General features: G+C 44.6%; 3 protein-coding genes across 8 annotated transcripts in view; 2 read left to right on the top strand and 1 right to left on the bottom strand.

Annotated features, from left to right (window-relative positions):
- Positions 1 to 12,577, top strand: part of taok3a (TAO kinase 3a) — a 56,820-nt gene extending 44,243 nt beyond the window's left edge. For both annotated transcript variants that reach the window (XM_029511646.1, XM_029511645.1), the window contains exons 15-21: positions 4,467 to 4,703; positions 5,704 to 5,832; positions 6,742 to 6,945; positions 7,477 to 7,716; positions 8,203 to 8,415; positions 8,806 to 8,988; positions 11,877 to 12,577. In XM_029511646.1, coding sequence (XP_029367506.1) covers positions 4,467 to 4,703; positions 5,704 to 5,832; positions 6,742 to 6,945; positions 7,477 to 7,716; positions 8,203 to 8,415; positions 8,806 to 8,988; positions 11,877 to 12,038 — 1,368 coding nt within the window. In that variant the 3' untranslated portion in view covers positions 12,039 to 12,577. The remainder of the gene's footprint in view (positions 1 to 4,466; positions 4,704 to 5,703; positions 5,833 to 6,741; positions 6,946 to 7,476; positions 7,717 to 8,202; positions 8,416 to 8,805; positions 8,989 to 11,876) is intronic.
- A 625-nt stretch (positions 12,578 to 13,202) lies between these two features.
- pebp1 (phosphatidylethanolamine binding protein 1) lies at positions 13,203 to 15,444 on the bottom strand. Its single transcript, XM_029511652.1, has 4 exons — positions 15,240 to 15,444; positions 14,839 to 14,948; positions 14,141 to 14,241; positions 13,203 to 14,025 (listed from the first exon to the last, which is right to left on the bottom strand). The coding sequence occupies exons 1-4, from the start codon at positions 15,372 to 15,374 to the stop codon at positions 13,808 to 13,810; spliced, it is 564 nt and encodes a 187-aa protein (XP_029367512.1). The 5' UTR covers positions 15,375 to 15,444; the 3' UTR covers positions 13,203 to 13,807.
- A 951-nt stretch (positions 15,445 to 16,395) lies between these two features.
- On the top strand, positions 16,396 to 24,616 carry vsig10 (V-set and immunoglobulin domain containing 10). Of its 5 annotated transcripts, none has more exons than XM_029511648.1 (10): positions 16,396 to 17,110; positions 17,198 to 17,463; positions 17,584 to 17,877; positions 18,881 to 19,183; positions 20,629 to 20,910; positions 22,659 to 22,943; positions 23,114 to 23,227; positions 23,390 to 23,402; positions 24,044 to 24,186; positions 24,272 to 24,616. In XM_029511648.1, exons 2-10 carry the CDS (start codon positions 17,412 to 17,414, stop codon positions 24,364 to 24,366), a joined length of 1,581 nt encoding a protein of 526 aa, XP_029367508.1. In that variant the 5' UTR covers positions 16,396 to 17,110; positions 17,198 to 17,411; the 3' UTR covers positions 24,367 to 24,616. The 5 variants fall into 5 exon arrangements, with proteins under 5 accessions (XP_029367508.1, XP_029367509.1, XP_029367510.1 ...); XM_029511649.1 differs by having other exon boundaries at positions 16,396 to 16,889; positions 16,927 to 17,463; XM_029511650.1 differs by having other exon boundaries at positions 16,396 to 16,680; positions 16,890 to 17,463.
- The last annotated feature ends 178 nt before the right edge of the window (positions 24,617 to 24,794 follow it).

The following is a 24,794-nucleotide window of genomic DNA, read 5'->3' on the forward strand; positions in this document are numbered from 1 at the left end:
CACCCTCTTCTTTATTCCTCCCTTTCCTGCACTTGATAATACATCATTCTCAGATCTGACTCAATATTCTCCGCTGAAGGGGGTGGAATTGTCTCCCTCTCTCTTGCTTTCTGTGTCTCTCTATCGCTCTTTCTCTCTCTCTCTCCTTCCCTGTCTGTTGTCATGGAAACCGGCTCTAGTAACTAGTAAGTAGTTGTGGTGGTGTGTGCAAAAGTGTGTAAGAGTGGATGTGTGTGTGTGTGTTTACCCATCCATGACCCAGTGGTTTTAATTGTGAGTCCCTTCTGCTGTCAGGTCTTAAAATTAGACATTGAATAACATGAATAAGGAAGACTTTGTGGTGTGTGTGCCCCTGTTGTCCTTGACCACGACATGAACCACTGATAGATCAAGGCTATGTGTGTTGTTCTCTTCAAACATCAGTTTCTTTCCAGCACTCTCACACCGCTGGAGACGTTTTTTTTTTTTTTTTTTCTTTTAGTTAATTTTACAGTCGTGGTCTCTCATAACGCACAGGTCCACACATTTGTAGAATCTGTCTGAGTCCAGCTGTAGGTAGTGTATCATATCCAGCGTACGCCATCAGAGTCCAGTGGTTGTAAACAGAAACATGAAGCATTGAGTGGGACAAATGAAAAGAATCCACCCTGAAACATGAGCATGCACTTTTAATTCCTTGACTGACATTTCCTGCTTCTGTGGAGCAGATATTCAGATCTGTCAGATATTGCTCTCATTATTTCCGGAAGCACTGTCTCAGTACAGTGTATATTATAATAGAGCTATTAGATCCAGAAGCTTCTACAACACCAAAACCTATTTGGCAGGTTTGTTGACTTGTTGCCACCTGTCACCGGTTGTGTGTTTGCCAAAGCGAGATATTTCTTGTTTAAAATGAAGGATTTATAGCGGCTTAAAATTGTTAAAATATTCAGTAAAGAATTATGATTCTAGCCCATACTAATGAGTTACATCATTATTTTGATAGATTATATCAACTCAAATTGTGCCACCTTTCCAACTCAGTTAGCTTAAGATGACCCGGTGCTACATTGGAAGACAGAAAGTTTCCCTTTTGCCACTAACAGTGTGGCGATAATACCATACCAAGCTTTGTACAGAGACTCAGAGTTTTCTCTGATGAAATGTACAACAGGCAGGTCATTGTATCGTGCTGTGTTCTTAAAAAGGAGATGACAAATACGTGCCTCTCCATAGCTTCAATTTTCATCTGTGTAAGAGTTACTTTAATATTGTAGAAACATTATGAGGAAACTGCAGAGTTCTCCTCCTTGTGTTCGAACTGTTTTGGCTCTTTGAAGTTGTTGCGGATTAGTTAAACTCCGATTTAATCGTCTGAGGTCGCATACACTGCGTCAGCAGCTCTGTGTAACTGAGTCTGTGTTGAAAAGAGGCGGCATCGTGTAAACCACAGCATATCTGTCGTGTGATAGCACTGGTCCTGCCCGCCGGCGCTGAAAGAGATGACATCATCTTTTTCTGTTGAGTGCAGACGTCCTCAGATTGGCCTCGACTCACTGAGACTGGAATCAGCAGGTAGACAAAGAAAGAGGGAGAGAGAAGAATCACGGGTCCAGATGGTGAGGAGTGATTGATCAAGAAGGGAGAGACTGGAAGATGAAGAACAGAGAAAAATATAGATTTAAAAAAGGTAGACAACTGCTGCCAGTAATAAGGTGCAGAAGGTGATTATAAGTATGCAAATTTAAGAGAGAGAAATTTGCTCATACATCAGAAAGACAAAAGGGTGAAATTTTGGTGATTGGGGGGATTCAAAGAGATTAAAAGTGCATTGCAGCAGCAGAGGGAAGAGACATGGTGGAGGACAAAGACAGCTGATATCAGAAGGATAAGAAGGACAGATAACACACACAGGGGTGAGGCACAAGAGCAACGCAGATTAAAATCTGGATTGACAGAAGGACAATCATATTGAGAGACGAAGGAAAGGACGAAGGAAGGAAGAATCATGAATGAAAAGGAAGAGAGAAAGGAGTAAAGAAAGGTAAAGAGTGAAACTGAGGAGACGAACAGTGGAACGAAGGAAAAGGCAAGAAGAAGGAGCAAAAGGATGGAGCCAAAGTCAGAAGGAGGGTGAATGTGACACACAAGTAACAAGTGAGTGAGAAGGAGGGTAGGGGTTATTATAGGTCAGATGAAGTAATCGACTGAAGCACGAGGCGGTAAATATTTCAAAAAATATTCCACCTCATCTGCGGCTTGATTTGCTTCTAGCTTTTGGTTGCAGGTTACCAACACGCCAACAACAGACACGCAAAACAAAACAAGCACCTTCTCCGTTAGTCAGCTGTACTTGCCAACAGTTAAGCTTTAAATCAAATAAAGCCTATAGTTCATAGCAGCATGCTTAAGGTTTTAAAAGACCTATTAGGAAATGCCAGAGGTTGTGGGTAAACCAGATGCATCCCTTTTGAGCCCCAGCAGACATACGAGAATTCTGAGCCCCCCACATTTGTGCATTTACAGGAAAACAGGACAATAAATGAGGGTCTATAAAGGCTTTTCCTTCCCTTCTCTAGTCAAATTGCTTCACCATATGTTGTTATACATCCGTAACAACATTCAAATTGCAGCCATTTCTTCTTTTGCTGTGTGGTGTCTGACAAAGACCCAGTTCAGCCTTGAAACATTATTATTTTCTCAACATAATGAGAAAGTTAAGTCAAAGAGCTACTCACAAATGGCTTTCATGTATATATTTTCAAACTCTCTATGACAAAACTGTGATGACTGTGGTTAGTTGTTTAGGAGGAGAGCTGGGGTCAATTCATGTTCACTGACACCAGACACCACAGCTCAAATTGTCTGTTGCAATTAATTCAATACAAACAAACTCGCACCAAGAGACATCTGTGAGTGTGCGTTCTGCTCAACTACACAAATCCACAAATCAGCATTTCTGTTCATCAAATCGTGTCCTTTTAAGCCTGGCACTAAATGTATTAAAGATAGATGTCCCTCAACTGCAAAATAAGCAGAATAACTGCTGCTAAATTCCTCCTGATCTCACTGGAACATTCACCTTTAGCCTGCATGCCCCCTTGTCCCTCACCCCCACCCCTCAGCTCCCTGAATATGATCTCCTTTCCAGTCCCTGAGCCTTGTGTGAAAGAAGCCATCACATGACGTGACTTGGCCCTTTGTGGCAGCATGCAGGGTGGCAGCAAAGCAAGTGACTAGGATTGGGAGCTGCTATTACAGTAGGGGTATTGATTCAGCACAGATTAAAGAGGAGGGGAGCTCAACCTCCACTTATTTCCATGCCAACCCCCCCCCCCCCCCCCCCCCCCCATCACCCCCTTCCTTCAAGATGCTCTTGCTTTACTTTTCATGCTTTAATTTTTTTTTTTCTTTCTAACTCCCTCCCTGTCACTCTCCATCTGCTGTTTCCCCATTTCAATCACACCCCCCCCCCCCTTTCCCCTCATCTCTCTCTGCTTGCTCCTCTCCTAACTCTCCCTCTCCCTCCCCCCTGCACCCCACCTCCAACTTCTCTCACTCTCTCTCAATGAGGTATTCATGTGACCCACCTGCTGTCCGCCGCTTAGCGTTAGCCTGACTAAAGAGCTGCTCTGTGCTCTTGTTGGCCCACAGAGTTGGCTTGCCTCATTCATAGTTCACATGCCTGCCTCGGCCACTGCGTGCCCAGGGCGCGAACCAAGGAGATAGGGTGGAGGGTGGGGGGGGGGGTGGGGGGGGTTGAAGGGGTCTATGTCCAGTAAGACGGGGTCTCAGGGTGGCGTTGGAGCTCAGACAGGGTTCTGTCAGGCATAGGATGCTGCACAAGGTTCCTGGATGCTGGTGCACTTGGCTAAAGTAGCCATCATGTTTGGCCTGAGGAGTTCAGGTGGAAGTTACGAGAAGATGCGGAGCGAGTATTACCTTGATGTGGAGAATCCTTTCTGTCCTCAGGTTGGTGTGTCAGGTGTTGATTTTGTTTTATTTAATCAAAAAAGGACATCTTTCTTTCAGGACAGTGAGGAAATTGTGATTTTGTTTTTGTTTTTATATGTATTTGTTTTTTCTTGCTTCATTTGCTTTAAACACTTTAGATCCTGTTGGTTTCCTGATCTATGCAGTGATGATATGTGCAGTGGTCAGATGAAAGAGCTTTTGTTTGGGTCTAGGGTAACTTCATTGAAAGGGTTTTCACGTTATTTCTTCTTTTAAAAGTTTTAATTTCTCATTACTGGCTGCAGGCTACACAGCAATACTTTGCAGTATTAGGTAAACTGGTGGTCATGAACTCTTCTTTGACAAAGACCTCTTTACTGCCTATTAACAAAGGACAGGTTGCAGGTTAATCAAAATGAATTACATGTTTTACAAGCTTTTAATCTGTTCTGTGTAAGCAGTGGTTTCCAGTCTGATCAAAAATCTGAGCACCACAGCGCCAACATCTCCTAACTTCTTTTTCTCCACAGGTGACCAAGCAGATCCATGAGCATGAGCAGGAAAGCGAACTGCGGGAGCAGATGTCGGGCTACAAGCGCATGCGGCGGCAGCATCAGAAGCAGCTGATTGCCCTGGAGAACAAGCTGAAGGCCGAGATGGACGAGCACCGGCTCAAGCTGCAGAAAGAAGTGGAGACGCAGGCCAACAACGCCTACATCGAACTGGAGAAGCTGGCAAAACGCCACGCCGTGCAAACCGAGAAGGAGGTGGGATTTGTTTGGTGGGGACAGTCGGGTTATAGGACATGAGTGGATGCATGAGTACAGTAACCTCTAAGTTATTTCACAGATGATCACGCCGGCCTACATGTACCATGAAACAGTTGGTTAGGGCATAAACTTTGCTTTGGAAAAGCAGGAAAAGACGTGATGTTAGTTATTCTGTTATTCTGACTCTGTTGTTGCCGGAGGAAAGATGACTTCTGTTCGTAAATGTTTCAGTTTGAGCCAGGGGGCTCCGACCCCAGACTTACATTGAGAACTAAGGAAAGTTAAGTTTAGACTTTACACACTGCTGCCACCCAATGATACAGATGATGAAACACAAGGACAGAAGTGGGTCACAGAATGTCACGTTCAGAAAAACAAGCTGCATATCTCTGTGATTAGCACGCAGCTTGCTGTACCAGCCAAGGAGATACTGTATCAGTTCATATAGACCAGTATGAGCCCCTCAATTCCAACTTAAACACACATTGTCACGTGTCGTATGTGAGTGATGAATCGCTCATCCTAACCAACTGGGTACTATGTTGGTTTTTATTCATATGGTACCATCATTTGAGAGTCAACTTGAATCTAAACTAATTATTATTTTCATTATTGATTCATTCTGAAGTTGTTTTTTTTTTTTTTTTTAATCTATATAATTTCTTAATTCTTTGAAAATGTGGAATGTTTTGAAAAATGTCTGGTTTCTGGGAGATTAAGGGAACATGTTTAAATGTCTTGTCTGAGCTTCAGTCCAAAACCAAAAGAGATCTGTATGCAAACATTTAAAACTGCAAATCTGTAAGAGACTGAAAATATTAATACTGTAGAGCTCCTCTTAACGGATAAACGGTAACTGTTTGGTGATACAAGTTAGGGGAGTAGTTCAAAGTTTAGTACTTGTAGTCTGTATTTATTTAAAAACTCCATGCTAGCTGCTCCTCACTCCTCTTTTTGTCTTCATTCGTGCCCCCCCCCCCTTCCCCTTCCCACCCAGATGAAGACAGCGTTGGCGGATGAGAAGAAGTTCCAGCAGCAGATCGTGGCCCAGCAGAAGAAGGAGCTGACCACTTTTCTGGATAATCAAAAGAAGCAGTACAAACTCTGCAAGGAGAAGATAAAGGAGGTGTGCCATGTTTGTTGCTTTCCTTTTTCCTCCTCAGGCGAGCTCCTTTTACGTCTCTCTTGTGTGTGACACACGGCCCTGAATGCTGTTCACTGTTGAATCAGACTCCTCCACACAAACATGCACACTCACTACCTCCAAAGTGGTCGTTTAGAAGCTGTGTTGAGTCACTCGGCCTACTCACTATGTACCTACACATGTATATAGACAAACAAGGAACCCCACAAATCCATACGCAGTGTAACATTTGTGTGCCTCCACAACCTTGAAACTGAGTCCCGAGAATACTCCTGTGGGCTCAGAATGTGATATTCAGTGTTTTCAGTTACAAGATAAATGACCAAAATTAGGTCAGCACAGTTAAAAGAAAGCATCGCTGGCACGGAGAGATATTTCCCACCAACTGAGGGCTATAACGGAATTAGACACCACTGAGAGCGAGGATCAGACTTGTGTGTTAAGTGCATTAGCGCGAGTTGTAGATTACCTTAAAGCCCATGAAAGAGAATGAGAACTCATACTGAGAAGGGATAGATTTGGCTGGAATTATCTTCTTTTTTCCCAACTCTTCCTGGCTCTGAAAGTCGGCTGTAGTTCAATACAGAAGGTCAAATGGAGTTTGCTATATTCTCTAATGTGGACTTTTTCCTCCACATGTAGAAACATGTACATGTGGTGAATATACATTATACACACATCCAGCAGTATGTTCCCTGCCCACTGCCCATCAAGGATATTCCCAAACTTACACAGACAATTAAAGCTGATGCAACAGATACATTGTTCACACGAAATGTGAAAATCAGCCAATCATAGTTCATATTAACTGATCTTGAATTAAACTGACCACACTTTGTCCTGTACTCGTCTAAATAATCTCCTTCGGTTTGAACTCTGACCCCGTCTCAGGAGATGAACGAGGACCACAGCACACCTAAGAAGGAGAAACAGGAGCGTTTATCCAAGCACAAGGAGAACATGCAGCATTCCCAGGCCGAGGAGGAGGCCCATCTCCTGGCCCAGCAGAGGGTGTTCTATGACAGGAACTGCCGCGCCTTCAAACGCAAAGTCATGATTAAGAGACATGATTTGGAGCAGGAACAGATCCGAGAGGTGTGGAGGATGCACATCCTTAAAAACACTCACAAGCTCTGAATTGAGTTGGTTCATTTAGCTCTCAGCAAATCACATATGTCCAGCATGAGCGGCTGAACAGAAGTAGAATCACTGTTTATTATGGGCGTGAAAAGGCCCAACAGGATTGACAATACGTTCAGTGCTTTTCTCAGCAAACTGCAGTGTGTCCTCAATGACTGCACCTATTGTTCTGTAGATCTGTGAGGCGTTTCCTGTTAAGAATAAGAAGATTATTACAGAGTAAAGTAAGGCTGCAATGCCATAATCTGAAAAGCTGGTGTGCAAATGAGGGGGAAGTTTGGGAAGGTCCAAAAACTTTGTAGGAAAATACACAGAATCAGCTTTAGATGATAACTGTTACATTTTGGTTAACAGAAAAGGGAAATGTTTAAATCTGGCAGTTTAATTGCCAGCGTGAATTTGAGCAAATATTGTTGGTCAATAGCACCAACTGTGAGTCATCTGTCCTTTCTCCTCCCCATTTCCCTCCCATCTTTCCTCTTCCAGGAGCTGAACAAGAAGAAGACCCAGAAAGAGATGGAGCACGCCATGCTGATCCGCCACGACGAGTCCACGCAGGAGCTGGAGCAGCGGCAGCTGAAGACGCTGCAGAAGCTGCGGATGGACCTGATCCGCCTGCAGCACCAGACAGAGCTGGAGAACCAGATCGAGTACAACAACCGACGTGAGCGCGAACTCCATCGCAAACATGTGCTGGAACTCCGGCAGCAGCCCAAGAACCTCAAAGTGAGTCGACAGTATAGAAACAGATGATCCAGGTTTTTATGGATGCGGCGGTTTTGTCTTGAGAACAGGTGCTTGAAATGCATTGCTGTTGGTAAGAAACCTGAAATTTTATTGAAAAGCTTCTGTTTCCAGATTCATTTGAAAAATTGTTCTTGTGTCTTAAAAAGACAAAATGAATCCACCTCTAAGATGGCGTAAGCCACGAGTAACATCTTTCTTGGTTTATGTCGTTTTTGATAATGCAGTGATGCAACATGGAGGCAAAAATTGTGAGAGAACATACAAAATGTGTCGTCTCTGAATTTCATTTTAGTTTGATATGTGTCTAAGGATATCAGAGACGAGACCTGCCTGTGGCTATGTAAAACCTTTAACCTTCAACATCAGAAATGTTTCTGAAGGTTTGACTTTAAAAACAGAAAAGACCAGAGTCGTACTTTTTAAAACTGAGCGACCCTTTCTGTCCGTCTCTGTGCTCGCCACCAGGCTTTGGAACTGCAGATCAAGAAACAATTCCAGGACACATGTAAGGTGCAGACCAAGCAGTACAAGGCCCTGCGCCACCACCAGATGGAGGTTACGCCTAAGGCCGAGCACAAGACGGTGCTGAAGGCCCTGAAGGATGAGCAGACACGCAAGCTGGCCATCCTGGCTGAGCAATACGAGCAGAGCATCAACGAGATGATGGCTTCGCAGGCGGTGAGTGGAGAGAGGTTCACGTGACCGATTATGAGCAGTTCTCCTAGAAGATCTTCCTCTCCACCTGTTGCTTATACGTTGCCTGTTCACATTTATCCTCGGCCGTACTTGTCTCTGTCTAATATCGTTCATCTCATCTTCCTCCCCCTATCTGTCTAACCCTCATTTGCAATCTCTCTTCATGTCTTCCTCGAACCTCTCTGTCCCTGTTGCCCTTTCTTATTTCCTCATCTTTTCCCTAACGTCTCCACTCTTGTCCTTTCTGTGTCTATTCCCTCTTTCTCACCCACTCTCTCCTCCTGTGTGTCTTATCTATGCCCCCCCCCTCATCTCTCCCTCTCTCTTTGTATCCCCCTCTCCCCTGTCGTGGCCCACGGTCGGCTATGTCAGCTGCGTCTGGACGAGGCCCAGGAAGCCGAGTGCCAGGCCCTGAGGCAGCAGCTGCAGCAGGAGATGGAGCTGCTCAATGCCTACCAAAGCAAGATCAAGATGCAGACCGAGGCGCAGCACGAGCGTGAGCAGCAGAAGCTGGAGCAGAAGGTGTCGCTGCGCCGGGCTCACCTGGAACAAAAGGTGTGGTGACGGAAAGCTGCCGTCATTTCATTTTGTTTATTATTATTTTATTTTTTTTACGATTTTAGTGCAGGCAGAGTTTCAGACGGAGACAAAAAATTTACCTTACAAGTCCGAAAATACAAGATTTTATTGAGATTGCTGCATTTTTTTTTTTCTTTTAACTGAAGAGAATAAATAAAAAAACTGTTTAAAACTTAAATCTGTCGTCACCTAATGGACCCAGTCACCCCCACATTCACAAATCTAGACATCTCCACGGACAAAGAAAAACTTTAAATAGAAATCATAAGTTTGTACCGAGACAGGAAGCAGCCCGAGGCTTTGAAGGAAGAAAGAGACAAAATTACAGTTAGATGTTAGGCACGGTTTAAGGCCAGTGAGTGACAGTGTGTTTTAAGATGTTCTATATTTGAGTGGTTACCTCGCGTGTGTCTTTTAAAAATGCATGATGCTGTTGAAGCAGTTAGAGGCCATCACAATTCAAAGGCGTTGTGTGTACGAACAAATTTAACACCATTCATGCCTCTAAGGAGACGCTGTGTGACAGTGTGTGTCATTATCCCTGTTTGTAGGATTCGTCATGGCTCATCCATCTGTAGGCTTTTTCGCCTGGAGGTGTGTTGAGACAACATTTCATACAAACTGCTTTGTCTGAAGCGCGATGAGCCCTTTAGGAGTCATAGATGCCCTTTAAGAATCTGTTTTTTTTTTTTAACTGTCTGGAAAATAACTATGGCCTCAACCACATTACGAACCCGAGCGACAGCTTTAAGAAATCCAGCTGCCCCCTCCTTAATATTATCACTGTTTACAGTTTAGAGCACCCTTTATTTGTGTCAGACCCTCCCAGAACCTGTTCCAACAGGACCTGGACTGACACCAGAACCGAATCGCAGTGCAAACAACCATTTTATCTTATCTAATTTTTTTTAGGCATGTCTCGGTGCTTAAGCGAACAGGTCCGGATGCATATTTGCATCCACCTCAGCGGGCAGTCTGGGCATGAAAGGCGACCCAGACAGACATTCATGAGTTCACACAGACACACACAGATTTCCTTCACCACAGGTGGTGATGACAGTGGCATGCCTTCCTGCAGGGAGCAGACAACCATTTCTCTCCCACACACTCATAATGTGCTGGTGAAATCTCTAGACAGTGTTGTCTCTTAATGTGAAGTTGTTGTCGTTTTCTATTTATAACAACACACACTTAATAGAGTGTAGCTTATAATTAAAGCTTGTTCTCAAAAAGTTAGTGTACGGATCCAGTTTGATTTGAACTCTTCAGCACGTGATATTACTTTTATTTTCTAGCGATCAATTATTAAGTTGCACTATTTCTAACAGCTGCAGGCTGACAACTATTAGTAATAATTTTATATGTTTCTACGTAGATTTAACTCTTTTTTTTTTTTTTTATCAATCAGTGTCCTCTAATTTGGCAGCAAGAACCTGCTGATAGAGACAGAACCTTAAATGTGACTCCTCAGGCGACCTGTCATGTAAACCAGGTAAACACGTGTGATCAGATTAGATCAGCCGAGCACGCCTTCCTCCAAAGTGGCTGACGTCATCGCCACAGTCTAGTAGACAGCACTCCGACAACAAAGGGAGACATTTGAAATGCCACCCTGATCCAGTTCCGCTGGGTCCAGTGGAGTCTGAGCCAGCCTGCAGGTGTGTGACGCCATCTCCTGGCTGCATACAGACCTGCAGCACGGGTCTAGGATGATGTCATGGTTTTAGAAGCACTATTGTCCTCTGGTTCGGTTCATGGTCAGAGTCTGGAGTTTTCTGTGCATGCTCAGTAGTTGGCCAGATTGTCGTACTGCGCCATGCGGTGCTTTGTCTGCACCTGTGGATGTGTGCCGAGTTCATCCACCAGACAAAACCCCTGCCATCAAAACCTGATCGTGGGACTTAACCCGCTTGTACTTCCCCGACTGAACACAGCGCACATCAGTGTTTACATCCAGTTACACATTTCTAGATGCCTTTAATGTACAAGTGAGGATATAAAACAACTTCACGAGGAAACGACACAAGATGAGCAGCTCTGCAGTGTAGAGGGAGCCAGCAGAATGGCCCCGGAGGTGGCGTTTGTAAAGATTACAGTGTAAATGTGTCAGTGAGGTGTTTAACTTTGTTATCTATTTACAGGCTGCAGTGGTTCACACCAGCCACACAAACTAAACTGATGTTCTGTTCCAAAACGGATCTTTCAAAATACATTAAGCCGTGATGAACAGCCAAAGGTGCTTTTACTCAGTCTGCTCGTGGATTTGTGTCCAGACTGGAGACAAGCCTGCTGAATCCGTCGATTATGTTGCATTTACTAAAATAAATATCAGACCTGGTACGTGCAGAGCACATAAAGGTACCAACAAAAACCAACAATCCACCAGCGGCACAAAGCAGCAAGTCAAAGCTCCTGGCCTGTGATAAATAACCAGTAACATGGGCATCACCAACTACGTTAGTTTTATCTAAATGTTGGTCAGGACCAGAGAAATTTAAAGCCTCTGTGCCTGAAAACGAAAATGTTGGCTCTGAGTGATTCATCTCAAACTTCCAGAGATGAAGAAGGCGCCAAAGTCGAGTGTTACGCTGCTGGGTTGTGTTTATAAAGTAGGTCAAATCAAAAAAACGTGGCTGCTGTGAAGTTTGATGTTTCTTCTGAATACCTCTGATCAAGGCCGCAGTGCATTTATTTTGTACTTGCTGAACTTGGCATGTTGGTGCAGTGGTGGAGCGCTCTTTGCCAGGTTCTGCGATCGAACCCGGGCCAGTTTGTTTGCACATTTTACAGACGCTGTGTTTTCCTGACTTTATGTTTTCCAGTTAGAGTGACCTGGCTCCTGTGTGTTTCCGTGTTTCCTACAGATTAAGGAGGAGCTGGTTTCCCTGCAGAAGGAGCGAACCGACCGAATCAAACACCTGCGGGAGCGCCAGGAGCGGGAGATCGACAGCTTCGACATGGAGAGCATGCGTCTCGGCTTCGGCAACCTGGGCAACCTGGACTTTCCTAAAGATGACTACAGATGAGGGCGGGGGGCCGCCGTCGCTGCCGCCTCTCGTGGCCCTGGCGTACGTCTGCCTCAGAACACCCTCACCTCTCCTTTTACCTGACCTGACAGTGAAGGTGTTCACACAAACAGCTGCTCAGCTCCAGTGTGTTTTCTGAGCTGGGCAGAGTCAATGGCAGATTTGAATGCCCCCCCCCAACCATCATCTCTCCCCTGAACCCCATCCTTATCCCCTTTCCTCTCGTGGTGTCACAAGATGGCAAAAAAAAATATGCTGGATAACTTCCTGTAGTTGTCATGTTTTTGTAAGAATACTGATAACATACTGTAGTCACAGTGTTTGTTGTTTCTTGTGCAATGATGACACTTTTGGTGCGACTAAAAGTGGAAGACGAGAGAAGGAGGGAGAGAAAGACGAGGGCAGTTCAGTGAGTGAAAACGACTCCGCCACCATCCATTTTAAGAGGTGATGAATTGTTTCGTTAGTTTGTCTTTTTTGTCTTGAGTGACGCAAAAAAAAAACAAAAAACAAAAAAAAAACAAAAACACAAGCAGTAATCTGTCGAACAGCCAATCTTTCCACAGTCGTTCGTCTGCGCTGCTCCTCTCAACACTTTTTGGTATTCATTCATCAGGACATTTTTATGACAAATTTGAATAATTTGATACCACGATGTTGATACGAACACTTCTAATCGATGTGACTCCTTCAGGTGAATTTGATTACTGAGGGGAGGGTGAATCATGGTACTCCACATGTGTATCGTACTGATTTCTCCACACTGGCAGCCAATGTGAATAATAATAATAATAATGATAGTGGAAATAATACATGTGACGAGTGAACTCCAGCTCCCAGCTAGCACAAAGGGCTTTGTGGGGGGGGGGGGGGGGGTTGGGGACTTGTACTTTGTGTATAGAAGGATTTATGGAGAGCTTTTACTTATTTTCGTATTTGTATTTTAACTGTTACTCATATTGAAAATGGCGCTTTTTCCTCCCCCCTCCTCAGATAGTATTTGAGATTCAGTCATCTATCAATGGGATTTTTTTTTTTTTTTTTTTTCCTTTTGTGGCTTTACACAACTCTCAAGCTGTGTATTTTCTTATAAACCAGAACAGTATGATGCTTTATTATTGCATGCACTTTAATTTTTTTTTCCAGGTTAAAACAAAGCATGAATCTGTCAGAGCTTTTAATTATATTTGTAAATAAAGTGCTCATCACACAAACTACAGAAGCGCTCTTATGATTGTCTGACACAAATGCCTCAGATTATCAGATGTTAACCTGTAATTTTAATTGACCTTTAAACAGAAAAGAGTAGCTTCTCATTTTTACTGTGAATGTTTAAAGCTGTAACTGCCCCACTGCAGGGCGTCCTGGGCCGTTTCACTGTTCAGCTCCATTAAACAGTGGCAGCCACATACTCCAGTTAAGAGCAAAGGTTACCTCAGTCCTTTTGGAGAAAACTGAGCAAAGTTCACAGCAGTTACTTCAGACTTCAAAGCTCTCATCCTGAGAGATTTTCTAATTATTTCTATTATCAAAAATAACACATTAAGGTTCAAAGTGTATTTAACAGGATTATTCACACACACAGGTTTATTGCAGATGGGCGTACTGACATTGTTCATAGTTGTCACAGGATGTGCAGGCAACAGCGGGAAAAGAAAACTATTCAGTGGCACACAAACAAACAAAAAAAAAAAAAAAAAAAAGCTTTTAATTGTTGGGCTTCATTTTTCCTTAATTTCCTGAAGACCGATCGGTCTGGAGTCAAGTCTTTATTTTCCAGCCAGCTGCTCGTACAGTTTGGGGACGTAGTCGTCCCACTCGGCCTGGTAGCAGGTTCCCGCCACCGGAGCTCCCAGTTTGTATTTCTGCCTGAAGCTCTGGAGCTTGAACTTACCGCGGCCGTCTCCGGAGCGGTTGGTGAGGACGGTCTCAGTGCAGGACAGGCTGCCCGGCTGCTCGTATACCAGCCACACATACCTGTGGAGACCTAAGGGAGGGAACCACAGCTGTTAGAGAAGAATCTCTTAAAAGCACCCGTCTTTAACTAACAGAGGGACCGTCTCTGTCCTTTAGTAACGCTTTCTCTTGGCTTCATCTCTTACCTGTGCCCTGAGGAGGGCCTGAGCCCACGTAGTCCGACATGACACAGCCGGATGACACATCGTTCCCTTTCATGTTGACCACCAAGAAGTGGTGCCACTCCCTTTAGTCAAAAAAAAAAAAAAACAACATTTATGATTGGGGGTCATTGTAGGGAGCTTCAGTCCGTCCCCGCTGGCACCAAGCGAGAAGCAGAGCAGAGCTCAGAGACAGACACTTTCACATCCACAGGAAAATTTATCACCCTGCGAATCTCAGGCCTGATTCGATAAGCACGTAAAATCTTTGTTTTAATACACAAAATATTTTCATGTTGTCTTTCACATCAGTTGCTTTTGGCAACAGCTGAAAGCCCCAGAAAGCCTTTTATTGAACTGAAAACTGCGGCCAAAAGCAGCAGCAGTATGACCGAAAGTCCCCCAGAGCCCAAAAAGGTGCAAACTCACTGTGCAGACTGAGTGCTGAGCTGCAGCCCTGAGTCAAAATGATGGCTGATGGATTTTGTTGCATGAACGTTTTAGCAATACTTAACAATGTACTGACACTCCTGTCAATATTTATGCATAGATGCACAGAGACAGGTTTTCTGACTGGGGGTGTCAATACAAGCATACATCTCACATTTGCTGCTTTATACTTTAATAAATCTTTATTCACGTTAAACTCCGGTACAGTTGTTCCTTCACCTGCTTCGCCTCACCTGAATTTGGGATTTGTCCTGCTGGGGGCGTCGGGGTCGGTCAGGGCCAGAGTGTACAGTTTACCGGAGTCACATCCTTCCCACTGGATGCAGGTGGGCCGATTCTGCACCTGCAGGTCAGCACGAGGAAGAAGGCAGAAAACCAGCAGGTGAGTCGGTGTCATGGCCGGATGTCCATTTGATGGCATCCGCCATGTTTTTTTTTTTTTTTTTTTAAACACCTGCAGACAGTTAGGAGTTATCACGTAACCCGACTCTTTGTTGGCAAACAGGTGCAAACACAACACATCGGGATTTATTGGTGGCAAAGCGCACTAGATAGAGAAATCAACAGCTAGCGCCATGTAGCATTGAAGCTAACGGGGAAGCTAGCTCGGTTAGCTGCGCATTAGCCGAACGACCTGCGTCGGAGTGAGAACTTTTCCGAGCTCGTCGATTTCCACAGAGTCGTATTTGACGGTCAGAGGCTGTGCTGGCTTTTCCTCGACCTCATGCAGGGCCAGAGAGCCGCTCCACTGGCTCAGATCTGCGGGCATTTTTGTGTTGAAGTCGGATTCTCCGCTGCTGATTGAGACGAGCTGGTGGAGACTGCTGGAGCTGGGGGGCGTTCACGTACCGCCGTAATTTATAACTGCCGGAGAGAAATCTTCTAAAATTTAATCACGTGAATCTGATTTTTTTTTTATATATATATATATAGATACATATATATTTTATATATATTAAATCAGCTTCAAATCAACTACGGACGGTTTTAATCGTGTTTTGTAAGTTACTTAGATAGCTTCCAATTACCCACTAACATCTCATCCACTATCAAGTTGTTGTTTTGTTTTTGTCATAATCACTGTCGTAAAATATTAAAATTTTCACGTGCTGACATCCCGTTGTTATGACAAAGTTTAGTCAAATTATATTAAAATTAATGTGGCTCCTTTTTATTTTTATTCCTTACATTTTGACCGACACTTGAACGTCACCTGCCAAGGTGGATTGTGATCCGCTCAAACTGCTGTCAATCAAACTTCCAGCCCCGCCCCTCTCCACGTGCTCCAACACACGTTCTCCTTCCGGACTCACGTGTTTACAAACTGAGGTTAGTTTCACCAACATTAACACTTCGTTTATTAAAGTCGCACACACACTGAAAACACAGATCCGATAAGTTGACGTGTTTATTCAACTAGGAAAAGAGTAGAAAGGATAAATATCTGTGAAGCTGCAGTGAATAAAATGAACTGAAAGTCAAAAAATAATCAAATAAATAAATAAAGTCAGTTTTCCATTTTTTTTTAATCTTTCAACAAGGTCAAGAACAAACTACAAAGACAATATTAGAAACAAAGGATGTAGAATTGAAAATATAACATTAGTAATTAAATTATTATTTATCAATGCAGCAAAAATCTAATTTATCCAAAACTACAACAACGATAAAATAAATAAATAAATAAATAGAATAAAAAATAATATACAGGCTTTCCAAATAATAAAAACGGTGTTACTGTCCCTTTAACAAGGTGAGCTAACGGGCGTGGCTTGTTGGTGCCGGAGTTTCCGGATCAGCGTGCCGCGGAGAACAGAGCAGGTGTGTCCGGTCTGTGGCTGATCTCACACCGCCGGAGCAGGTTAAGGATGGGCGGACAGGTGTGGTGGTCGGACAGGTGTGAGCCGAGCCGGGGTCTCCTTCCTGTTTACCGGGGACAGGTGTGAGCCGAGCCGGGGTCTCCTTCCTGTGTACCGGGGACAGGTGTGAGCCGAGCCGGGGTCTCCTTCCTGTTTACCGGGGACAGGTGTGAGTCGGGGTCTCCTTCCTGTTTACCGGGGACTTACCGGGGACAGGTGTGAGCCGGGGTCTCCTTCCTGTGTACCGGGGACAGGTGTGAGTCGGGGTCTCCTTCCTGTTTACCGGGGACTTACCGGGGACAGGTGTGAGTCGGGTCTCCTTCCTGTGTACCGGGGACAGGTGTGAGTCGGGTCTCCTTCCTGTTTACCGGGGACTTACCGGGGACAGGTGTGAGTCGGGTCTCCTTCCTGTGTACCGGGGACAGGTGTGAGTCGGGTCTCCTTCCTGTGTACCGGGGACAGGTGTGAGCCGGGGTCTCCTTCCTGTTTACCGGGGACAGGTGTGAGTCGGGGTCTCCTTCCTGTTTACCGGGGACTTACCGGGGACAAGTGTGAGTCGGGTCTCCTTCCTGTGTACCGGGGACTTACCGGGGACAGGTGTGAGCCGGGGTCTCCTTCCTGTGTACCGGGGACTTACCGGGGACAGGTGTGAGCCGGGGTCTCCTTCCTGTTTACCGGGGACTTACCGGGGACAGGTGTGAGTCTTGGTCTCCTTCCTGTTTACCGGGGACAGGTGTGAGCCGGGGTCTCCTTCCTGTTTACCGGGGACAGGTGTGAGTCGGGTCTCCTTCCTGTGTACCGGGGACAGGTGTGAGTCGGGTCTCCTTCCTGTGTACCGGGGACAGGTGTGAGTCGGGTCTCCTTCCTGTGTACCGGGGACTTACCGGGGACAGGTGTGAGTCGGGTCTCCTTCCTTTTCCCGGTGAAGGTGATGTAGCAGAGTTCAGATGGAGATGTTCGCAGCTGCAGCGCTTCTACATCTGTGTTTATGTGCGACAGGTGAGTCCAGGTGAGGCATTCAGGTGCTGCAGGTGAGGGTGAGGCCACTTTCTTCTTCATTTATTTTTTAAAGCTTTGTTTTTGCTTCTTTTTTTTTTTCTTTCTGTGTCCACCTTAAAGCGGAAACTTTCGGTGAAGACTTCTCCGAAACGGCCCTGACCGCTGCACCGGGAGACGTCTCCCTCCTGCCGTGTTACACGGCCGGGAACGTCACACCGGCCTTCACGGTGTGGATGAAAGATGGACGGGAGCTCCTCCGGGGCTGGGGGCCTCCTCCGGGCCGTCTGGCCGTGATGCATGATGGGAGTCTGATCATCAGGGCGGTGGCACCCGGAGATGAGGGCCAATACACGTGCAGCTCCACGCTGCCCGGGAACTTCACCTTCCACGGAAGAGTCCTCCTCCAAGTCACCGGTGAGCCAGGGCCCGTTTGTTTTCTCACCGGAAAGCCTTAAGTCAGTCTTCACAGTGAGCTCAAACAGGTGAACAGGTGAACAGGTGAACAGGTGCCCCCCCCCCTTCAAACCGCTGCTATACAACCTGACCAGGATTCAAACAAACATCACAGATAAACTTTTTTCAGGCCAGCATGACCTTAAAATCCATGAAGGTCAGACACAGCAAAGAGCCGTCATTCTGTCCTGGTGATTATTGAAGAAAGCTGTTGAATTCTTACAGGACACTGATAACACAACGGAAATGATTTCAAACTGAACTTGGAGCTCCTTCTTCATGGGTGGGGCCACAAAACAAAGGGTGCTTTTTGTGTTATCAATCAAATTCTACAGAACCGAATGAAGGAGAGAAAACCTGCAGTGATCAGTGGGACTGTACGGTGCAAAGAAAACCGAGAGCCCCCGCTTCCTTTATCTGTCCAGGGGTATGTGTGGGCTGCGGCCGACAAACAACCCTTCACACTCGTATTCACACCTGCAGCCAATTTCGAGTCACCTAGTGTGCATGTGTTTGGACTGTGGGAGGAAGCCAGAGTACAGAATGAGAAAAACTTTATCCCAAAACGGGCAATTCGGCTTTCTGCAGGCCGCCAAACCCGTAAAGTGGCTGCACTGCGCTCACCTTCATACAATACACCCGGAGCAAGTGGAGGTGGAGACGGAAATGAAGAGCAAACGATAAGAAAAAAGGTTCATTCACTGACAAGCTGTGTTTATGATGGTTCACAAAACTTTTAGCTTTTTGGGCTGATCGAGTGTTTGTGATTTTTATTTATATACACAGAGAGAAAAATTATGGCTTTTAAAAATCCCTTCCAATCAGTGATGGTTATTGACGGTGATGATGTGTATTTGCTAGTTAAATTATTTAGCTGTAGTTCTTCACAAAAATGAAATCATAACAGCAATAACGACATGTTGGATTGTTCACAGATGTGACCCACAGCTCTTATTTCTTCCAGCTGGTCCAGAAAACGTGTTTCTGTCCGTCAGCCCGGCCACCACGTCCAACGGGACGGTCGTCGTCTATCGGGGCTCCGCCGTCACCTTCAACTGCTCCGGCACCTCGTACCCTTCCCAGCAGCTGACGTTGGCCTTCAGAGGATCGTCGTCCAGCAACGACTCGCTGGTTTCGGGCTCTGGGGACTGGCTGGTCTTCACGATAGAAGACATTCAGCCCAGCGCTCAGGGAGTTTACAGCTGCAGGGCCCACAACGACGTCTCTCATGAGACGGTCAACAGGAGCGTGGAGCTGCTGGTCTACTGTAAGTACGAGCAGAATAACCCCCATGTGGGGGCATTTGCATTTACATTGTCCAACGCCAACATGATCCTTTTTTAGTATCTTACTTAAAAGAATTCAACGTTTCTCGTTTAATTCAGCAAAATGCTGTTTAGTGCATCACTTAAACCTTTAAGGTTTTTTTTTAACAAGCCTGCCTGATCAGGCAACAACATCAACATTTAAACAAGAATCCAGTGCCGGTATCAGTATTAGAAATAACAAATACGTGTACACAAGTCCTGTACACAAAGACACATTATTTATTTATTTATAAAATGGCCTATACAATTAAATTCAACACCTTAAAATGCAATTTTAAACCTCATCTAACTCCAAAAAAAGAAGAAATATGATCAGCCTATTAATAAAACTCTGCAGCATGAACGAGCGGATATTAAATACGATCTGTTGTTGTGAATCTAAGGGAGGAGGAGAAATAACACAAAAGTAGGTGAAGAGCAGTTATTTGTTTTTATATAAGCAGCGGAAAAGCTGAGTCACCATCCAGCAGCAACAGTGACAAACTGTTAGAGTCGGATGTTTCCGCCCTGTGGACGTGAGGAAAACTTGACAGCGTTTCACAGCGTGGTTAGAACAGTTTCATTAAAAAAAAACAAAAAAAAAACATGATTTTTTTTTTGTGGGGCCGTGGTTGAGCGGATTTCCTGAAATCCTTTAGGACAGCATTGTCAGTGTTTGCTGACTTCCTGCAAGTCTGACAGACTTTTTTTTTTTCTGGCTGAGCTGTGGTTGGCTTTTGCTTCTTTTTTTTGTTTTGTTTTGTTTTTTCGGGGGTCCACATATTCAACCTCTTTTTGAGGGGGGAGTGTCAGGAAAAGATACCTACATGTCTGTGTTAGAGCGATATCTTAAATCTGAAACTCTTATCTAAAAAAAAAAAAAAAAACATCTGAAGGTTGACTCCCAAGAAGCCGTCAGCTTAAAGAAACTACTGTAGCTGCAGATTTAGACCTGCATCGCTGGCTGAACCTGTCTGGATCTGTCCGGGGTGGAGAAGTGATGGATGGAGGATGTTGATGTCTATTCACATACTTTCATTAGTCCGCAGCTTAAGATTTAGGATAGTTAGTTAGCCTGCTCTGGGAATGTGCTGAATGTCACCAGTTATCAGCAAACACTGACAACAGACACAGTAATTGGCTGCTGCTTCAGTTAAAGCTTCAGTATAATGGACACAAAAGCTCAGTGTTAAGTTTCACTATGACTAAACTTGTGGTGCATTCGATGGCATCTGGGCAGTGTGCGGAGATGTGGACGTCTAGCAGCTGCTGAAGTGCAAGCCCAAGTGAGATTAAAAAAAAAAATAAAATAAAGTATATTTCTTCAAATTGTTAAGAAGCAAATTAAGCTGGATTTTAATTGAGTTTTTGTCACGCTCCTTATTGGTGTTTCTGCTCTGACTAGATGTGCCGGACAGACACCCTGAATGCATGTGGTCGCCAACCCCGGACCCCTCCCAAATCCAGTTCAACTGCAGCTGGTTTGGAGCGTACCCCACGCCGACCCTGAGCTGGGAAGACGACCCGGCAGACCAGGGAGAAGGACGCGTTTATGCGAAGGAGGTGACGGACAGCCTGTCGGTGACGCTGAACCGCTCCGTGCTGTTTGACGGCCAGATGTTGAGGTGCTCGCCCCGACACCAAGCCATCGCCCCGGGCAAGGAGACGTCGTGTTGGTTTGCCCTCAGTGAGTATGTTGTGGTCAAACGAGCCTCATGACGATCATGTGATGTGCAGCCGCTGAATCTTTTATGCACTTTCCGTCTTAGAGGCCACTGAAACACTTCAGCAGAGCGGACACGTCCTTGGTACTGAGCTCACTTCGGTTTAAAGGGTCAGTCCAACCAAACGAAGAGAAATAGCTGCTGAGCTTTGTGCTGTAGTTTGATTTTCACCCTCAAAGGAGGTTTTTAACTCTGGATCAGTTTTTGTTTCAGGCGTTCACTGCGTTGAAAATGAATTAATAAGAAAAACAAAGTCTGCTGGCTTCTCTGCAGAATTCAGACCTCACAGTGGAGAGTTTTCATGGGCTCTGTTTATTTGTCAGAACAGCTAAAGCATCCAGTTTAACAAGTTTAACTGAAATGCTCATACTTGGTGTTAAAACGGATTTCACTGCAAATGGCAGGAAAAAAAAAAAAACAAATTACTTCACTTGTACTTGGACGCAGAAAATCTCAGAGACAATTATCTGAATGCTCCCTGCAGGAGGATCTATGAAAACTTCTGCCTACAAAAGAATACTTTAAATAGCTGCTGCAGGAAGCTGCATTGCTTTGTCAGATAACAGCTCACTAGAAATACATTTACACAACATACACAGTGGTTCTTATTGTCAGGAGTTTTTGTTTCATCATTCAAAGTAGGAACGTGCCACCTTTGTTTTAAAGTGATGGACACAAATATATTTCAGACAAATGCATACCACAGACTTTTTATCAAAGAAAATGATCTTCACAGCGACAGAACAAAAAGAAGAAGCCAAGTATTTTATTTACTGGACTATGAGAACATTATGACTAATAAAAACCTCCATACGCTAGATTGACGTTCTGTAGAAACTTCATCAACCCCTCAGTGAGAACGAGATAGTTGTAAGATCCTTGTTTGATTTCTGGAAATAATCTTATAATAATTAGTTTGCTTTAGATCCTGAGGCCAGCTGTGGATACGAACACACCCATGGAGGTAGAGATGGGACCGTGCCAACAGGGACACAAGCCTTCATAGTTAATGAGTCACCCAGGATGTAGTTGATAGATTATCACATGACAGGATTGTGCAAAACACTGAGATGGTGTATGAATGCCAGCTAGTACGGACTTATCAGCCTTTTTTGGATGTTGGTGCTTTGAACCAGAGGTGTGTCTTTGTCTAATACGATCCAAAATCTGCCCGCAGTGCAAAGTGCCATGTATTTATTAACTATTTGACAAACTAATATGCAGGTCATGAAATGTTCTCTTCTCCAGAACAATTTATGTCTTCGGTTTCATGAAAAGCATCAGTTGATTCACCACATGCCTGAATTTATTTGGAATGCACTTTCATAATCAATTGTTTAAGTAAATATGTTGAACCTTGTCTGGGGTCCATTTTCTCAAATGTGAGGATTCACTCCGACTAACGACTAACTAATAAATGCAAAGAGATTCATTTGACTTAAACACTGAAATGCATCAATTTCTGGCATTTGAAAAGCTGCAGTCACCTTGAAATGATCTTGGATATTTAGAGAAATACACTTATAAGTTGTCTTCTCAAGTTGTCAGAAAGAAGAACAAGCTTCTGTTGTTCCTGCTTAGCTAAGCTAAATGTTTCTTGGCAGTGGTTGGGGGTTTGATTCCCATTCAGGCTGGCTACATTAGCACTGAGCACTCTGGATGAATCCTGTTAAAAGTCTTGGATCTGTGTGTTTCTGCTGATCTCTCCCAGAGCCCCCGTACCCTGAAGGGGAGCCTCTGGCCACGGCCGTGGAGGCGACCAACGTGACGCTAACCTGCACTGAGGCCGTGTCCATCCCCCCCGCCTTCACCACATGGAGAAAGGGACTCAAGCAGGACGTGATCGTGCCGGGATCGAAGTATGTCCTGTCTGAGGACGGTCCCGTCTGCAAGCTGACCATAGTCAACATCAGCAAGGACGACGAAGGCGTCTACTTCTGCCGCAGCGAGAACCCTCTCGCTGTCAGAGACCTGGAAGTCTACCTCACTGTGAAAGGTGAGTTCGGGGTGATGAATGAAAAACTGTGCAACATGCAAACAGACCAGACTTGAACAAAAAGCCAGGCTGCAGGTGTGGACTCCACCTCTGGAATGCTGACAAACCTGCTGCTCCGCCCGTTTCCTGATCCTTAACGCTGTCCTCTTCACCTCCCTCTGTCTCCGCAGCCTCGTCTGAATACACAGGAGCCATCATCGGAGTCTTTATAGCCGTGCTGATCGTGGGATCGGCCGCCATCATAGCTAAAACTGTTTATTCCAGCCGACACCGGATTTGTCTGGGTAGCTTCACTTTACTTCTGCATCATAAATCACAGAAGTGACGCACACATGTGAAGTCAGATACGAAAATATCAACGTCTCATGCATCTTTAATGTTGTTTGAGCCACACAAATCTAATGCTAATACTAATTTCACTGTTTCTGTCCATGCTTTTGTTGCAGGAACTGATTTCAGGTGAGTATCCCACATTTAGCCAACACAAACACACTCCCAGTAATTCGATGGGATTATTAAATAGCTTAAACATTTGCTAGGCTGAACTAGCAAGCTCATTAATCGACTGTCTGCACGTCATATTTCAGACCATTTCTTTTAAAAGCAAAAAGTGACGCTGGTGAAGTAGTTTAAAGGGAATATTTTTACGTTGCATCTTGGGACAAATGTGCCAACATCAAGTCATTTTACATGCAACTGAAAGATTCAGAGTTTTTCCCCCTTTCTAAACAAACAATATCAAGTTGTTTACATTTAGTGTTTCTCTTCAAACCAAATTGTGTGTATCCTTCGGGGTGCATGTATATCCTTCCTCATAAAACATTTGCATGGCGGATTTCGCCTGATCTGTTTTTGAGAGCTAGCAATGTTGTTCTTTGCAGGTTTTGTTAGTTATGAAATTTCTTGGCGCGTTACTGCAGTCGAAAAGAGCGGGTGTGTGCGCAGAGGTTACTGTGAGAGAGGTGCTAACTAAACAACAACATTGTTTCGTAGCGCTGTTAGTGGCGTAGAGGGGATCCTTTAATCTGATGATGGATGATAATTATAAAGCCTGGAGCTCAACCTGTGCCAGTAATGAGGAATACAATGTTTTAACCCAGGCGAGTGGAGGAAGACAGAGGAGACGTGCTGAGTCTGGTGGAGTCAGACGATGAGCAGATCTTTCAAGACGCCGTCCCCCAGCTGCCTCCGCTAAGCAACAGTTTTCACACAACACTTGTCCAGATACATCGGATCCCGTCGAGTAAGACCTCTTGTTTTTTGTTTTCTTTTACGGTAAATGAAGTGCAAAAAAGCCAGTGAGCGTAAAACTGTGTCTGTTTTTGTAGGTGATCATGACGATGCGGAAACTACTGCTGCAAGCCCAGAGCAGCAGGAGGACACAGCAGAGGCCGAGGAGCCAGTCGATCTTGTAACATTTTAGGTGCTTGAGTGTCTTTAGAAAAGTTGTTATTTTAGTGAAATACTTTTTACTTAAAATGTGAATGTCAACAGAGCAGGTGGAGGACAATTGTAAGAAAAAAAAAACTCCATGTCTTTTAAATTTGTTATTGTACAAACAGAATTTTTAGATTTTACAGCTTCTCCCTGTGATGAATGTGTTTGTACAATGTTTTGAATGTTTCTCTGATACTGAAATGACTGCAGTAAATGAAGCTGCTTTAATATGTGAATGTGACTGTTTCCCTTCTTTCCCCCACTGAAGCAGCATTTGGTAGCTTATTCATCCTTTTATGTAGCTCTCCACCCTGTATTGTACATGTCGTTGACACATTTTCAGAAATGCGGTGCAGTCAGTTTGTCACTCGTCATGCTCTCTTACGTGAAACATCCCTGTAGTATTAACTCATC

The sequence above is a fragment of the Echeneis naucrates genome, chromosome 9 (assembly GCF_900963305.1).
Source record: "Echeneis naucrates chromosome 9, fEcheNa1.1, whole genome shotgun sequence".
Taxonomy (NCBI): Eukaryota; Metazoa; Chordata; class Actinopteri; order Carangiformes; family Echeneidae; genus Echeneis; species Echeneis naucrates.